Below are 17,762 nucleotides of genomic sequence, written 5' to 3'. Positions count from 1 at the left end.
ATATTTTTGTTTTCTTTACTAATAACACATAAGACATAAACATGGTTAGTCCATTTTCGGTTATACATGTGTTAGTTGTATTATGTTAGGCACAAGTATGACTTTTTATAATTGTCTTTATTCAGAGATTTTGTTGACAAGGGGTGGACTGTGATGGTTAAGGTTAAGGTTGTGTGTCAACTTGACTTAGCCATGATACGCAGTGGTTTGGCAATTATGATGTAGTTTGGCAGTTGTATAATGGTGTAATCATCTCCATGATGAGATGTGATATAATGTAATCACCTCCATGATGTGATCTGCTGTGAGTATCCAAACAGTTGGAAGGGATTTTCCTTGGGGGTATGGCCTGCATCCAATCTATGTGGTCTTTCTGGCAAAGCTTGATGGCTTTTGCTCTGCTCTGGATTCTGCATTTGGCTCATCAGCATCTGACTCTCAGTTTTTGGGACAGCAGCCTGCCGTCTGATGTGTGGATCTTGGGTTTGTCAGCCCCTGTAGCTATGTGAGTCAGGAGAAGCCTCCAGCCTGATGCCTGACACTGGAAGCGTGACCCATGAATTCGGGACTTGGCAGCCTCTACAACCACATGAGCCATTTCCTTGAGATGAATCTCTCTCTCTATGTAATATGTATATATTTACACGTCATCGGTTTTGCTTCTCTAGAGAACCCAGCCTAAGACAAGATCTTAAGGAGGTAGAATTGCCCTGCTAATGGTTAGATATACATATAGGCACATATGGCATCTCAAAAGAGGATTCTTGTTTTAAAAAGCTGACACTGAATAACTTAACATTTTTTAAACCATATGAAAGAGGTTATCCATATTTCTTTGTTGATTTTCTTCACTTTGAAGTCTGTAATGAATTTGTATTTGAATCCAAGACAATCGAACTGTCTATTCAGTGAATTGTGAAAAAAAAAAAAAAAAAGTTACTGTAAATTTTTTTCTAACTAGAAATTTTTCTTCCTAGTGGATATTTTGACATATGTGGTCTGGAAGCTAAGTGGCTTACCAGTCAATCGTGTAATTGGAAGTGGCTGTAATCTAGACTCTGCCCGTTTCCGTTATCTGGTTGGGGAGAAATTGGGTGTCCATCCCACAAGCTGTCATGGTTGGATTATTGGAGAACATGGAGATTCTAGTGGTAAGTATAAAATTATTATGTAATCACTTTTCTCATATCTAATAATGCTTATTTTCTTTAAAGTCAATTTTTTTTCTGATACTAATATAGCCACATAGCTTTAATTTTGTTGGTATTTCCCTGATGTATCATTTTCTATTTCATTACTTTCAACCTTTAGGCATCATTGATTTGGCTATCTTTTATAAAATAGTATGTAGTGCATATAGCCATTTTAAAAGTCAATCTGATTCTTGGATCAAGTAGACACATGAGACTATGTGGGCAGCTCCTTTCTGGAGGGGAGATGAGAGGGCAGAGGGGATCAGAAGCTGGCCGAATGGACATGAAAATAGAGAGTGGAGAGAAGGAGTGTGCTGTCTCATTAGGGGGAGAGCAACTAAGAGTATATAGCAAGGCGTATATAAATTTTTGTATGAGAGTAAACTTTCACTTAAAGCACAATAAAAATTTTTTAAAAAGTGCATTAAAATTGCCTTAAAAAAAAAAAAAGTGCCTTCTCCCCCACAATCTAAGAAACACTGTTAGCTCTTTGTCAATCTGGTAAATAAAAACTAACTCATTTTTGTTTCTATTTGCGTTTCTTCAAAAAAGTCCATCTGAATGTTTCTCTTCCTTATCTGGAACACTTAATTTCATTGTGATTTTTTTTTAAACAGCTTTATTAGTATGTAATTCACATACCATAAAATTCACCCATTTAAAGTACACAATTCATTGGTTTTTAGTATATTTACAGAGTTGTGCAGCTGTCACCACAATGTAATTACAGAACATTTTCATCATCCCCAAATAAACCTCGTACCATTAGGAGTTGCTCCTCATTCCTGCCCCACCCCCAACGCAGCCCTACACAACCACCAATCTACTTTTCTTTTCTCTATAGATTTGTCTACTCTGGACTTTTCATATAAATGAAATCACATAAGATGTGCGAAGACCTACATTTTCACTATTACTTCAGGCCACACTGATCTCTTTCTTTTCTGAACTAAAGATTTTATCTCTTCTACATAGTTAGACCTTTATGCTTATACCAACCAACCCACCAACCCACCAATCCACCAACCAACCAACCCATTGCCCTCAAGTTGATTCTGACTCATAGTGACCGTATACTTATATTGTTGGCTAATAGTGTCATATGTATAAATCTTCTTTCCATAGTGGAAATAAACTCACTGAGAGTAGAGACCATTTGTTCATTTATTCAATTATTAATTAATTTATTCAAAACATTTAATGAGCCCTTCTCATTTCTATAGAGTTCAAGAACCACAATGTAATACTTTCAATTTGACTTGGTCAGGTACTTTTTGACGACTGACTTAATTTGACTCTGTTAGTTTGTGTTATGGTCCTAACCCGTCTTTTACTCCAGAAGGTCATTAAGAATAATTTCCTCAGATATATTACAATTTCTCACAAATAATTATATTTTTTGGAACAAAGTATATTCGATTACTATTAATTTGAATACATTTAGTATTCTATTTAGTGTGATTTTCCTTTGCTTTTTTTCTCCTTTTCTGCTTTCTACTGGAAAACCCTGGTGGTGTAGTGGTTAAGAGCTATGGCTGCTAACCAAAAAGTTGGCAGTTCAAATCCACCAGATGCTCCTTGGAAACCCAATGGGACAGTTCTTCTCTGTCCTGTAGGGTGGCTATAAGTCGGAATTGACTTGATGGCAACGGTTTTGGTTTGGTTTTTGGGCTTTCTACCGGATCAGTTAAACTTTCTTAACTTCTACTACTTTGGATTGTACAATTATTTCATAAATGGTTACCTATAAATTTTTAACATTCATACTTGACTCAAGAATTAGTGTCTGTACTGTTTTTTGGAACAGTACAGACCTTCGGCTACTTTAAGTTTGATCACCATCTTTTTGTCTTAGTAGAGTTATTGACTACTATTCTGGTTCCGTGCTGTTTTATATCCCCAATACTAATTGTAATTAGTTTAAATAGTTTAAACTTAAATAGTTAGTACTTGTTTAGATTTCATTGCTTATCTTTGTTTTCTGCATTTAGCTTTTTACTTTGTATTTAATTTATTTCTTCCTGAAGTATATTCTCTCCAAGTTGTTCATACAAGTATGTTTTTTAGTTTTACCTAAGTCTTGAATGACAGCTTAAGTGGATATGAGATTCCAGATTGACAGTTATTCTCCTTTAGCACTTTGCTGCTGTATGGCATTAATTTGTTTTTCTTTCCTCTTTAGTTGCTTATATTTTGTCTTTGTTTATTAATCTTTTTCTTGGTAGATTCTGCATTTTATATCTCGCCTAAAAGTGCCTCTTATACTACACAGTTATAAATATGTTCTACTATATATTTTTCTAACACTTTATATCTTACACTCCCTCTATTGTCCATTTGAAACTTATTTTTATATATGGTGTAAGGTAGTAACCCAGCTGTAAAAAAGAGACCACTGAACTCAAATAACTGATGGAATACTAGGAAGAAAAGTTCATTCTGAGATATATTTCTTTTAGTGCCCTTATGGAGTGGGGTGAATGTTGCTGGTGTTCCTCTGAAGAATCTAAACCCTAATTTAGGAACTGATTCGGACAAAGAACAATGGAAAAATGTTCATAGACAAGTCGTTGACAGGTAACAGAACTTATTCAGTTTCTTAATGCTTTCGTAATCAGGCCTAAGAACAAATTTCACACACATATATAATTAATCTTTGCTGTTTGTGAGGTAGATAACTCTAGACCTTTGGAAAGCCCCCAATTCAGACTTATTTCTTGGATAGCTTTCTTTTGCAGGCATTTTTCAAAAAGAGAAGTCTTTATTGTTTCATGTGAACTAAAATATATTTGAGAGGTAATATAGCATAGTGATTATGAGCATGGACTTTGGAGACAGACTGGCTTCACCATTTATTAGTGGTCTTGGGAAGTTACTTAAAATATCAAAAGCTCAGTTTCCTCATCTTTAAATGGGATAATAGTAACCTATGAGGGCTGTAAGGAAGATTAAATCAGTTAGTACCTGTCAAATGCTTAGAATAGTGTCTGGACTTTATTAAATGCTCATCATTATGACTTGGTAAGAAACATGAAGCTGATGCAGGTAATCAGAAGTCAACTAGGTTTACTTATCAATGAAGTATCTATCTGACTTACATAAAAAAAAAAAAAATACATCAGCCTTAACAGCACACCTGCTGCTCTTTCATGTTTTAGGCAAGTTACTTATTAGTAGAAGTTACAGAACTTAGGAATCATTTTTGGATATTCAAAACTTGGAATATGAAATCTATAAACGCCACAAGTCCCCTATATATATCTATGATGATAACCTCACAAAACTGTGGAAGAATTAGGGCCGAGACTAAGAAGGCACACAACACAACACAAAAGTGATTATGGGCGAGTTTTATTCTCTAAATGCCTTTTAATTTAAACTATTAGAATTTATTTTCTGTTTATAAAAATACATGGCCACCAATAGTGTTGTGAGTTCAGACTGACAATGAGATTCACAGGTCGTGATGTGTAGCTTCCAGGCCCTATCACTGCATGGGGGCACAATCAGTTGTAACAGATGAAGTTGACATTGGGGCAGAGTACCCCAGCATAGGAAAGCTGCTGCCTTTATTTCCCAACATTTTTAATACAGTCCTTGTCACATAACCTTCAGAGTCTGCATGCTAACCGCCAGTCCTCTCAGTACTGGTGCAATCCACAAATTAAGGGTTTTATAATACACATTGCTGTTAACTTAGTTCTAGTATGGTTAACCAGTAGCCAGTTGCCATAGAGTTGATTCTCACTCATGGTGGACCAATGTGTGTCAAGAGTAGAACTGTGCTTATAGGGTTTTCAATGGCTGATTTTTCAGAAGTAGATCACCAGACATTTTTTCCAAGGCATCTCTGGATGGACTCTAACCACCAACTTTTCAGTTACCAGCTGAGCACCTTAACCATTTATACCACACAGGGACGCCAGTATGGTTAATATTCCAGATTTATCTTAACTGATTTCTATACCTAGAAAATTGTTGCATAAATAGAAACTCAAGGTATTAGGTACTACAGAGTCTTTGCTAAGAATCCCCAACCTTGGTTATTATTGTTGTATCATATATTCCTCTGAGGTTCCTTTGACAAACATACCTTCAATATTTTATATACAAATACAAGCTAGTACACCTACAATCACCAGGATCTATAAGATCTAATGGGTAGTGGGATCCCTTTCAGAAAACACATTAGTGCAATCAGAATCCTCTCGGGTCTTTTGGTAATCCTTAACCAATTGTACTAGTTTCTTTCCCCCTTTATCTACTATCACTTGCACCTTACTAAAGCTATTCATAGGCACATTTAATTGTGTGTTTGATATCTCTAAAGCAAATTTATTTCCTCTTCTGGTCAAACTATTTCCACAGGGATCACATCAATTGGAAGTTTTAGGTCAATTCCCCAAAATATCTTTTCATTTGGATAGTTATCATTGGTGTGATTCATTTCCTTAAATTCCCTCAAGGAAACCTACAAGCCTTTTGTTGCACCAAATAGCTGTGGGTAAGAAATTAAAGTAATGCCTAGCAAAGAAAACATGTTAACAGAAGATATATGTTAACATTATAGTATCATTTCCTATCCTTCTCAACAAAATTGTGTCTTGCCCATATACTATGTATTTCCAGTTACAGAGGCCATACGTCCTATTTTTCTAGGACTGCCATAACAAAATACCACAAGTAGATGGCTTTAAAGAATAGAAATTTATTTTCTCACAGTTCAGGAAGGTAAAAGTCCAAATTCAGGGCTTTGGCTCTAGGGGAAGGTCCTTTTTTTTTTTTTAATCTCTTTCGGCACTCCTTGGAAACTCTATGGGGCAGTTCTACTCTGTCCTTTAGGGTCGCTATGAGTTGGAATCGACTCGATGTCACTGAGTTTTTTTGGGTAGCTTCTAGTAGCTGCTAGAAATCCTTGGCATTCCTTTGCAGCTTATAGGTGCATCTTCCTGCGTCATCACATGGCATCTCCCCCTGTATCCATTCTGCTCTTTTTGTAAGACACCACTCAGAAAGGATTAGGTTTAAGACACATCCTATTCCAGTTTGATCTCATCAGCATAACAAAAGAAAAGCCCTATTCTCAGTCAGGGTCACATTGACAGGCACAGGGTTTAGGACTTCAACATATATTTGGGGGGGGGGGACACAATTCAATCCATAACATCATTAGAAGCTATTCGTCAGTAAATTCAGGGATCCACCTGGTCTGGACAACCATACTCCAGCCATTAACGAACAAGAAGTCCAGGCTACACTGAAGACACTGGTGAAAAACAAGTCTCCTGGAATTGACAGAACACCAATAGAGACGTTTCAACAAACGATGCAATCCTGGAAGCGCTTACTCATCTATGCCAAAAAATTTGGAAGATAGCTACCTGACCAACCGAATGGAAGAGATCCATATTTGTGCCCGTTCCAAAGAAAGGTGATCCAAGGGAATGCAGAAATTATCAAACAATATCATTGATATCACACACAAGTAAAATTTTGCTGAAGATAATTCAAAAACTGTTGCAGCAGTACATCAACATTCAAACCGGATTCAGAAGAGCACATGGAATGAGGGCTATCACTGCTGATGTCAGATGGATCTTGGCTGAAAGCAGAGAATACCAAAAAGATATGTTTTATTGACTATGGAAAGACATATGGCTGTATGGATCATACTTCTGGCTAACATTGCGAAGAATGGGAATTCCAGAACACTTAATTGTGCTTATGCAGAACCTGTACATAGATGAAGAGGCAACTGTTCAAACAGAATGAGGGATACCGTGTGGTTTCAAATCAGAAAATGTGTGCGTCAGGGTTGTATCCTTTTACCAACTTATTCAATTATTTGAGAAGCTGGACTCTATGAGGAAGAATGCTGCATCAGGATTGGAGGAAGACTCATTAAGAGCGTGCGTTATGCAGATGACACAACCTTCTTGTTGAAAATGAAGAGGACTTGAAGCACTTACAGACGAAGATCAAAGGCCACAGCCTTCAGTATGGATTACACCTCAACATAAAGAAAACAAAAACCCTCACAACTGGACCAATAGGTGATCTCATGATAAACAAAAAATACTGAAGTTCTCAAGGATTTTGTTTTATTTCGATCCACAATGAACGCCCATGGGAAAGCAGTCAAGAGATCAAATGATATATTGCATTGGGCAAATCTGCTGCAAAAGTGTTAAAAAGCAAAGATGTCACTTTGAAGACTAACATGTGCCTGTCTCAAGCCATGGTATTTTCAGTTGCCTTGTATGCATGTGAGGAAACCCTGGTGGCGTAGTGGTTAAGTGCTACGGCTGCTAACCAAAAGGTCGTTAGTTCAAATCCACCAGGTGCTCCTTGGAAACTCTACGGGGCAGTTCTACTCTGTCCTATAGGGTCGCTATGAGTCGGAATCGACTGAACGGTAGTGAGTTTTTTTGTATGCATGTGAAAGCTGGACAATTATAAGGAAGGCCAAAGAATTGATGCCTTTGAATTATGGTGTTGGTAAAGAATATTGATATGCCTTGGACTGCCAGGAGAATGAACAAATCTGTCTTGGAAGTACAGCCAGAATATTCCTTAGAAGGGAGGATGGCAAGACTTCATCTCATATACTTTTGAGATATTATCAGGAGGGACCAGTCCCTGGAGAAGGACATCATTCTTGGTAAAGTCATTGAAAAAGAGGAAGACCCTTAAGGAGATTAATTGACACAGTGTCTACAACAATGGGCTCACGCATAACAACGATTGTGAAGATGGTGGAGGAGTGGGCAGCATTTCATTTGGTTGAACATAGGGTTGCTAGGAGTCAGAACCAACCTGACAGCACCTAACAACAACAACAGTTTTCAGGTGTCATGGAGCGACCCATCTGTTTTCCATAGGGATGGCACAACATTGATCTTTTATTTGCTCAGTCTCTTTAATTGTGTAGGGAATGTTATCTCCTTTTTAATTTGAAAAACTGTGCTATAAGGTAATAATGATTAAGATCACATTTTCTTCTGAAGTCTGCTATGATCCAAATGCCAAACACTGCAAAACATGACAGATCAGTAGTCATTCCAATTGGTCCTGTGAACTCTGCAGTATCTAAAACTATTTGCCCCTTGACCATTTAGCAGAGGATCTATAATTATAAAGAATCCTCAGGATACTGCTAGTATTTATCTAAAAACTATTCAGTTCTTTTCACTGTAGCTCCTGTTTTTCCTGTGCCTAACCAGCAATTGCAGGGAATGACATCATGATTTAATAGGATGTCCTTGCAGATTCCCAAGAGGCCATTCAGTTTACAGTATGGATTAGCTTTTGTTTTAAGACCCAGCCTTAAAGCTATTTGTTCTACTTGCTCCCTTTACCCTTCCTCTTCTACTAGCAGTTTTATTTTCATTAGGATGGTTAACACAAACTAATAATTATGTTTTTTGCCATTTGCCTCTCAACCTCTACTCTTTCTTAATCCATTTTGTAAATTCCCAAGAGGATAAATATGTGTCATTCAGAATCCATTGGTAATATTTATCCCAGTTACCTGCTGCAGGGCTTTCTTTAATTCAACTCATAGATAGAACAACATCTTGGGAGAACCTCCCTCCCTTTCCTTTAACGTATCTCACAGAACCTTGGCTATATTGAATTAATGGCCATTTTGACATCAATTTGCATGGCCTCTAATACTGGCCACAGTTTGGATTGACAGAGCCACGGGTTACTTGCTATGGATTGAATTGTGTCCCTCAAAAATATGTGTCAGCTTGGCCTAGGCCATGATTCCCAGTATTGTGTGGTTGTCCACCATTTTGTGATCTGTGATTTATCCTATGTGTTGTAAATCCTAACTTCTATGACATTGATGAAGTAGGATTGGAGACAGTTATATTAATGAGGTAGGACTCAGTCTACAGGGCTAGGTTGTATCTTGAGTCAATCTTTTCTGAGATATAAAAGAGAGAGTCAAGCAGAGAGGAAAAGGACCTCCTACCACCAAGAATGAAGAGCTGGGAGTGGAGTGTGTCTTTTGGACTTGGGGTCCCTGTGCTGAGAAACTCCTAGACCGGGGAGAAGATTGATCACAAGGACTTTCTCCCAGAGCTGACAGGGAGAGAAAGCCTTCCCCTGGAGCTAGTGCCCTGATTTCAGACTTCTAGCCTCCTAGACTGTGAAAGAATACATTTGTTTGTTAAAGCCACCCATTCATGATACTTCTGTTACAGCAGCACTAGATAAGTAAGACAATACCCCAATAGGCACAGGCCAGGCCCAAGTTCCCTGTGCTGAAATGGTCTATATATACATCAGCCTTATTTTATGTACATTTTTGTGTATATTTATGTATAGAAACTGCCTAGGTGGTTTCAAGACCTCCTGATAAGAATAATGATGCTGCATATGCTGTGTTTCCTGTCCTGTATCCTTTCACAAAGCTAAATAAAGTCATTGCTAAGTTACACCTTCTGTATCCTGTGAGTTTGACTGTCAATCCAAACCTGAGACCACTGCTGGTGGCAATGAAAACATATAATACATATTTATTGTAGAAAATAAGAAAATTCAGAAAAGCATAAAGAAGATAAAATCACCTGTATGCTCATCATTCAAAATAATCACTATTAATAACTTGGTGGATAGATGCAATTTCAAAGTTCCTATAGAAACTTATATTTTTAGATAAGCCTGAGATTTAAAAAGTGTGTATGTTTAGAATTGTGAAATTTTTCTTTGAAAAAGTATTATGAATATTTTCCCATATCCATTTATTACTAATTTAATGATATAGTCTTGGGAAAAATAAGTGCATATAGCTTACAACTATATAATGTTACATGGGCACTCTAGTTATAATTGAAAATGGCTGGAAAGAGGTATATGATAACTTGCAAGATGATAATATTCTATGTTTGAATATTTAAGCAAAATTACAAAAAAAATTGACAACTAGTTTCATCTTGAATGGCACATATGCCCTAGTAATCTTTCCAGATGATAAAAGGAAGGGTGAATTCATTCTTATTTAACATGAATAACAAAGTTTATGAGCATAGTATGGAAACTTTCATTACCTGTTCATAAATGGTTTTGAGAAAATGTTAATAGAATGCTACAAAGTAGATACTTGAAGAATATTTTCTCTAAGATGACTTCTTATGAATTTTTTTTAGTTATTATTAAAGCGTATTCATTCAATAGTCATTTTTTATTGTGGTGACTATATAGGTAACAAACCATTTGCTATTTCCACAATCTTCACGTGAACATGAATTTGATTTTATTTTCTACAATTATAGCGCTTATGAGATTATCAAGCTGAAGGGGTATACCTCCTGGGCTATTGGACTGTCTGTGACAGACCTGGCAGGATCAATTTTGAAAAATCTTAGGAGAGTGCATCCAGTTTCCACTATGGTTAAGGTAGGCTTACATTCAAATCTTCATTCATCATTCTTTAATAGTTATTGAGTGCCTCCTGTATGCTAAGTATTGTGTAAGGTGTTCAGGATATAATGGTGAACAACAAAGATAGAGGTCCTGACCTCATAGTTTAGTGAGAGAAATGGACTCAATAAAACAATTACAAAAGTAAACATGTAATAACAAACTGTGATAAGTGCTATGATGAAAAACTATAACATGCTAAGAATATACAATAGGAGGATTTAACTACTCTGAGAAGGGGCCAATGGGTAGTGGTTAGGGAAAATTTTCCTAAGGGAGTAAAATGTGATATGAAACCTGAATTATAAGTAGGGGTTAATTTAGAAGCTGGATTAATATCCTAAGAAGAGGGAATAGATGTGCAGAGAATCTGAGGTAGATATGAGTACACGACACATTTGAAGATCTAAAAAAAAAACAAAAAAACAAAGGTCAGTGTATTGAAGTGCAGAGAACTAAGAGAAAACGGTGCATGGTGAGGCTGGAGAAATAAGTAGGGGTCAGGCCACTGAAAGCCTTACAAAGGAGTTTGAATCTTTACCATAAGAACAATAAAAAGCCACCAAAGAATTTTAAGCAATTTTTTGTGTTAAAAAGATTGCTGTACCTGTGATGGAGAGAACAGGGCTGAAGGGGACAAGAGTAGATGTGGGGAAGCTTGCAGTATATGCAGTAGCTCAGGCTACAGAGAATAGTAGAGTAGAGGTGAAGAGAAGGGGACAGATTTGCCATACACTATATTTAAGAGGTAAAATTCACAGGACTTGGTAATGGAATCAAGTGGGGAGTGAGGGAGGGAGAGGTCAGTTCTCAAGTTTCTGTTTTGTATAGTTAGACAAATGGCAATATCATTCACTGAGTAAGGAGATGCTTGAAGAGAACCAGGTTGAAGATCATGTTTGCAGTTTTGGACAGGTTTAAGTTGAGATGCCTTTAAGATATTCAAGGAGAAATTGACAGTTGGGTACAAGACTCTGGAACTCATCGAAGAGTTTTGGGTTCGAGTTATACATGTGAGTACTATCAGAAAAAGAGATGCTATATAGGCAAAGACAACACATATTCCTTACAGATGATAACTTAAGTAATGACTTTTAATGGCCTTGCTTAGAGAGAGTGTGTAAAGCTTGATAAAGATTGAGATTGAGCCTTGAGGAATTCCAGTATTTAAAAGTTGAATTCATAATGTGAGTCCACAAAGGTGACTAAGAAGTGGCAGCCAGATAATGAAAAGAAGCCAAGAGAATATGGAATCATGGTAACCAAAGAAAAGGACAATGTTTTAAGATGAAGAGATTGGTCTTTTTTGTTGATTGATGTAAAATGAGGATTATCGTGACCTGAGCGCTGGAATGGAGAAGGCATTTGGGTGTTAAGCGAAGAATGTGAAAAGGAACAGAGAGGGGAGTTGGGAGAGAGGAAGAAGGAAAAGAGGAGAGGAGGGGAGAGAACAAAGAGAGGGAAGAGAGAGAGAGAAGAGAGTTACAGTTTTGGCTTGCATGCATATTGAAAATAGGTTCGACCTTCTGCCAAAAGATTGCAGATAATGCATGTCTTTGTCCTTGTTTGTAATCTATATATACATGAATCAGTTATAAAAAGAAAATAATAATAAAGATAAGAATTTTAAAAATATTTATAAAAGTTGAAACGTGGAAGAAGCAAGGGTTTTAAGGTATGGAAAAAGGGTTACTGAATAATGGACCATGGAATCTAAGTTGGATATGGAGGAACCCCATAACAAAGTCCAGAGTAGGAAAATTGAAGTAGGAGGAGGAGGTCACAGGATCTAAAGTTAAGAAACTGGGAAGAAAGAGAATTCATTGGTTTATCTGCATGGCAGAAATAGGGATAGAAGGCAGGACTGTGAGCCATTTGTCAGTCCTCTGTGAATGAGATTGTATAACCAGAAGGTTAGTAGATAATTGTCATTAGAAAGGGAAGAAGAGCTGAATAAGATGCGCCTCAAAAAAAAATAGGCAGAGTATTTTTTCTGTTTTTACAAGATGATGAGATTACTGATTTGGAAGAAGCAAATGAGAAGTACAATGGGCATCCCCTCCCGCCTCTTTTGAGGATACAAGGGGTCTTCGTTTCCTAGGGCTCTTGTAACAAAATACCACAAAGTGGATGGCTTTAAAGAACAAAAATCCATTTTCTCATAGTTTTGGAGGCTAGAAGTCCAATTCAGAGTATTGGCCGTGTCAATTCCTTCTGAGGTATTTGAGAGAGGATGCCTTTCTCCTACCTCTGGTTTCTGCTGGCAATCCTTGGGATTCCTCTGCTCGTCACAAGGCATCTTTCTCCTGAGTGTGACTTTGTTTCTATGTGTGTTCCCTTTGATAAGACATGATTTAGGAAATAATATTGGAGTCATTATTCCCTGTGCTTGAGCATAGAGAATGTGACCCAGCTGGAGCTAGGCTCACGAGGACTCACAATGACACATCAACTGGGTCCTGAGATAAAGAGGATAGGACAATCTTGGAAATTATCTTTTAGGGAAGAAAAATATCTTCTGGGAAACTTTCACATAAAGCCAATCAAACAGAACACAAAAGACTTTTTTTTTTTTTCCCACTCTTATTGTTTTCTGTTAGCATTTAGTGAATAGAAATTTGTTGGACCGATGAAGGCCCTCCTGACTGTCGTTACTGAAACCTGTACCAATGATTATTAAGAAAGGCAATTAAAAATGTAAGATCACAATTTCTAGCCAACCTGTGCAAAGGTGAAGCTTTCAGTGGTTTTGCCCATTTGTAATGTTAATATATACTGATGATTCTGTAACGTTCCTGGGACTTGGGCAGACATGGCTGTGGCACCATACTTGTCTGTTTTCCCATCCTTGCCTATTCTGTAATATTCCCTGGACTCGCGCAGGCATGGCTGTGGCAGCATGCTTGCCCGTTTTCCCACTCTTGCTTATTCTGTAATCCTAGGACTCAGGAAGACATGGCTGTGGCAGTATGCTTGTCTGTTTTCACATTCTTGCCTGTTCTGTAATATTCTTTGGACTCGGACAGAAATGGCTGTGGCAGCGTGCTTGTCCATTTTCCCATTCTTGCTTCTTCTGTAGTTTCTAGCCTGGATGTCTGTTTCCCACTTTTGCCTTTTTGAATATATGCCGAATAAAACTTTCTTTCTGCTTTACTAAACTTTGTGATGTTTTTACCCTATAACAGACATCACTCAGAAGCGATTTGGACTAGGACCCACCCTACACCAGTATGGCTTAACTGATAATCTCTTCACAGGTACAGGGGTTAGAACTTCAACATAACTTGTTGGGGGACATAATTCAATCCATAACACAGGGAATATAGGAGAATAAGCAACTATCCCTAAAGGGCTCCTCAGGAAAAGTCAGAGAGGTGTCGAATGCTCTGAGAAGAGAGTGACTAATATGATGTCATGGACTGAATTGTGTCCCCCAAAAATGTGTGTATTAGTTAGGCAGAGCCATGATTCCTGGTATTGTGTGATTGTCCACCATTTTGTCATCCGAAGTGATTTTCCTGAGTGTTGTAAATTCTGACTGTATGATGTTAATAAGGGAGTCGGCCAGCAGTTGTGATGAGGCAGTACTCAATCTATGCGATTGGATTGTTTTTTGAGCTGGTTTCTTTTGGGATATAAAAGAGAGCCAAGGGTACCTCATACTACCAAGAAAGCAGCACCTGGAGCAGAGCGCATCCTTTGGATCTGAGGTTCCTGTGCAGAGAATCTCCTAGTCCAGAGGAAGATTGAGAGAATAAACTTCTGTTTGTTAAAGCCATCCAGCTGTGGTATTTCTGTTATAGCAGCACCAGATGACTAAGACATATGAGAATTTCATAGCCTTACTTCAATGGATGAGTTATATCTGATAGGAAATGCTTAAACATTTGACATTAAGAGCAGAATTGTCTGAAGCTCTCTTTCAAAATCTCTCTTGCATAGTTGCTTTTCTGTATCACATTACTGATCTAATTTTGTCTTTCAGGGCTTATATGGAATCAAAGAAGAAATTTTTCTCAGTATCCCCTGTGTCTTGGGGCAGAGCGGTGTATCGGATGTTGTGAAAGTTAAATTGAATCCTGAGGAGGAGGCCCTTTTTAAGAAGAGTGCGAATACACTTTGGGAAATCCAAAAGGACCTTAAATTTTAAAGCCTTTTAATGTTCCACTGTTTTATTGAACAGAAAATAGCAGACTGTGTGTATATCCTACATTTTGGAAAGCATTTTTATCTGATCTGTAAAAAATTAAAAAAAAAAATTTGAGACCTATGACATGACTCTAGTCTCTTAAGATTAGAAAAAGGGAACGGTAAAGAGATTTCTCCCTGTTATAAATCCCTGTAGCTCTACTATTGATACCCAACCTGTACAGATTTAAGTTTTATCTCTGAAGTATGTCATATATACAAGAATTGCCTTTGGGTTCAGTAGAATATGTATGTTGTTGTCGTTAGGTGTCATCAAATTGATTCCAACTCATAGCAACCCCATGTGATACAGTAGAACTGCCCCATAGAGTTTTCTAGGCTGTAATGTTTACAGGAGCAGATTTGCCAGGTCTTTTCTCTCACGGAGCTACTGGATGGGTTTGAACCACTGATCTTTCAGTTAGCAGCTGACTGCTTAACCGCTGTACCACCGGGGCTCCTTAGAATATATATACTAATCCATTATAATATAGAATTTATGATTCTTCACACAAAACAAGCACTTTTTCTAGTATCAGAATTTCATCTTGTATTTTCTTCCAGCATATTCATTTTATATTGCTTCATTACCTTCATGTGTTTGTGTATTATCTTTCCAAAATATTTATTTTTACTCCTGTACATATCAGAAAGAAAATAGATATATAACTCTATGCTGTAAAAAAGTTAAAAAGAAATATCTTCAACTCTGCAAATGTTATACCAATTCATATGAACTCAAATAATTGATTTGGTGTCTCTAACTACCACACAGGGATCTTAGACCAACCTTTGGGTCATTTGTTCAGCAAACTACTACTCTGCGGCTGTGTTATAGTTACAAGGTCATTAGAGCATTATCTCTTTCCTCAAGGATTGTACAGTGAGTAATCATGGTACTTCAACTAATTATTGATGAATGCTTTATCAGTCCAAGATAGGAATACATGTGTCCTGATTTATCTTTTAAAAACTATTTCCTTGATTCCAAAAAGAATTTAAGGCAGCTATAGGAAATATGGAGCCCTGGTGGCACAGTGGTTAAGAGCTTAGGCTGCTAACCAAAAGGTCAGCAGTTCGAATCCACCAGCCACTCCTTGGAAGCCCTATGAGGAAGCTCTACTCTGTCCTATAGGGTCGCTATGGGCTAGAATGACTCGACAGCAATGGGTTATAGGAAATATATAATGAAACAAAAACTAAGAACTCAGGACCACAGTAGTTTACAACTTGACTGGGACAGGACCAGTGGGAAAAATTGGAGCGCAGATATGCATGCCCTGAGGACTCACACAGTTTCAGCTGAGGTACTAATTTGGTCAAAATCACAATTCACTCTAATAGTCTGTTATTCTTGCTGTCTTAATTTCATTCCAGTCCTCGACTACTGAACCTAATTAGTTTCCCATTATTGTGTTCTCCTTCCTTTTTCTTCAACCTTTCCCTCAACTGTACAAATATAGTTGCAAATGAGAGTTTAGTTAGGGTGAGGAGAGAAAAGGGAGTCTTCTGTGGGTGTTGCCCTCTCTAGAGCTTTTTTTTGTACACCAGATTAAAACTTCACTTTAGGAAATCCTTACAGAGATTGAAAGGCTTCAGAAAATATATAGTTTCTGCAGGGAATATTCTAGGAAGAAAAACTATATTCTCAATGGAGGCAATATTACCCCCAAGAGGGTGAAAATGGATTCTTGGAGGGTTGGTGAAAAGAAATCTTAGCTATTACATGGGTTGGGTGTCCAAAGCTAAGTCCTACCTGACAAAATCTTATTCATTAGTATTTAATGTCATGGTGGTGTGGGGAGAAGGGAACAAGTAGGAGCAAATGTCTAAAAAGGTTGGGGAGAGAGGTGAGGGTTTTAATAGTGAAACAAAAGGTTGAGAAACACTGCTCTACATTTCGTAAACGAATTTGTCAGATGTGTATTATGTATGATACACAGATGAGTTAGAAAGCAGATAATTAGATAGAATGTGGTGGGGGAAGAGAAGTGGAAACCTTGTTTTATCCTAGAGAGAGAGATTAGGGAGAATTTTGGATTCTGCATTTAACTACTTCATAAATCATGAGTTGAACTTTCCCTTCCACTTGTAGAAATGAATATGGATTGCACTGGGTGGTGCAAGTGGTTTTCCCTCCACCACTAACCTACGGGTTGGAGGTTTGATCCTACCCAACAGCACTGCGGAAGACAGGCCTAGTGATTTGCTTCAGTAACGATTACAGCCAAGAAAACTCTTAAGGAGCAGTTCTACTCTGTAACATGTGGGGTCTCCTGGAGTCAGAGTGACTCAACAGCAACAGGTTGTTACTGGTTCACACTGATCAAATTCTTAGGGTTTCATATTTTATTTCAGAATTCATTTGCACAGGTTTTACAATTTGATTTTTTCTACTTCAGCTCACATATGTGGTGGTAAAAAGTAGCCCTGAGATCCCTTTCTCCCACAGTCCTGGCGAGTCAATCAGCCCTTAATTGGATCCAGCCAACCAGGTCTGGCGAGAAACGTATTTTCTTGGGGCAGTTGGTCTGCTCCCCGGTGGACGGGCTCTGGGTAAGCAATACTCCCTTGGACAGCTGAGGCCCTCCAGTTCAACGTGCCTGCTGCACCTTGCGAGCCTGGAGCCTAAGGAGACTTTCAGAAGCTAGCCAACCTCAGACACCTCAGCCCACCATTAGCGAGCCTGTGACAAGGCAGCAGGCGCAGGCGCCCAGACCCACCTTCTCACCTTGGCACCACACCAGGCGTGCTAGGCCCCAGCGAGGCCGCACAAGCCGGGCGCGACTTCGCGCAGCCGCAGTAGTGGGGGCCCGGGGAGGGGGGCGGGGGGGTAGTGTCAAAAGGCCAACCGTTGCCTGCCTTCATGCCTTAACGACCGCTGGTGTCGGTTTTCCACGTCCTCTTCTTCCATCTCTTGAGCCATGAACTGGGCTTCGGGAGCCCTGC

General features: G+C 38.2%; 1 protein-coding gene across 3 annotated transcripts in view; it reads left to right on the top strand.

Annotated features, from left to right (window-relative positions):
- LOC100667968 (L-lactate dehydrogenase C chain) overlaps window positions 1-15,048 on the top strand; it is a 52,019-nt gene extending 36,971 nt beyond the window's left edge. For all 3 annotated transcript variants that reach the window (XM_064288356.1, XM_064288357.1, XM_064288358.1), the window contains 4 exons: window positions 978-1,151; window positions 3,653-3,770; window positions 10,478-10,601; window positions 14,611-15,048. In XM_064288356.1, the coding sequence (XP_064144426.1) occupies window positions 978-1,151; window positions 3,653-3,770; window positions 10,478-10,601; window positions 14,611-14,775 (581 nt within the window). In that variant the 3' untranslated portion in view covers window positions 14,776-15,048. The remainder of the gene's footprint in view (window positions 1-977; window positions 1,152-3,652; window positions 3,771-10,477; window positions 10,602-14,610) is intronic.
- Window positions 15,049-17,762: the final 2,714 nt, after the last annotated feature.

The sequence above is a fragment of the Loxodonta africana genome, chromosome 7 (assembly GCF_030014295.1).
Source record: "Loxodonta africana isolate mLoxAfr1 chromosome 7, mLoxAfr1.hap2, whole genome shotgun sequence".
Taxonomy (NCBI): Eukaryota; Metazoa; Chordata; class Mammalia; order Proboscidea; family Elephantidae; genus Loxodonta; species Loxodonta africana.
This window is presented reverse-complemented; position numbering and strand designations above follow the sequence as displayed.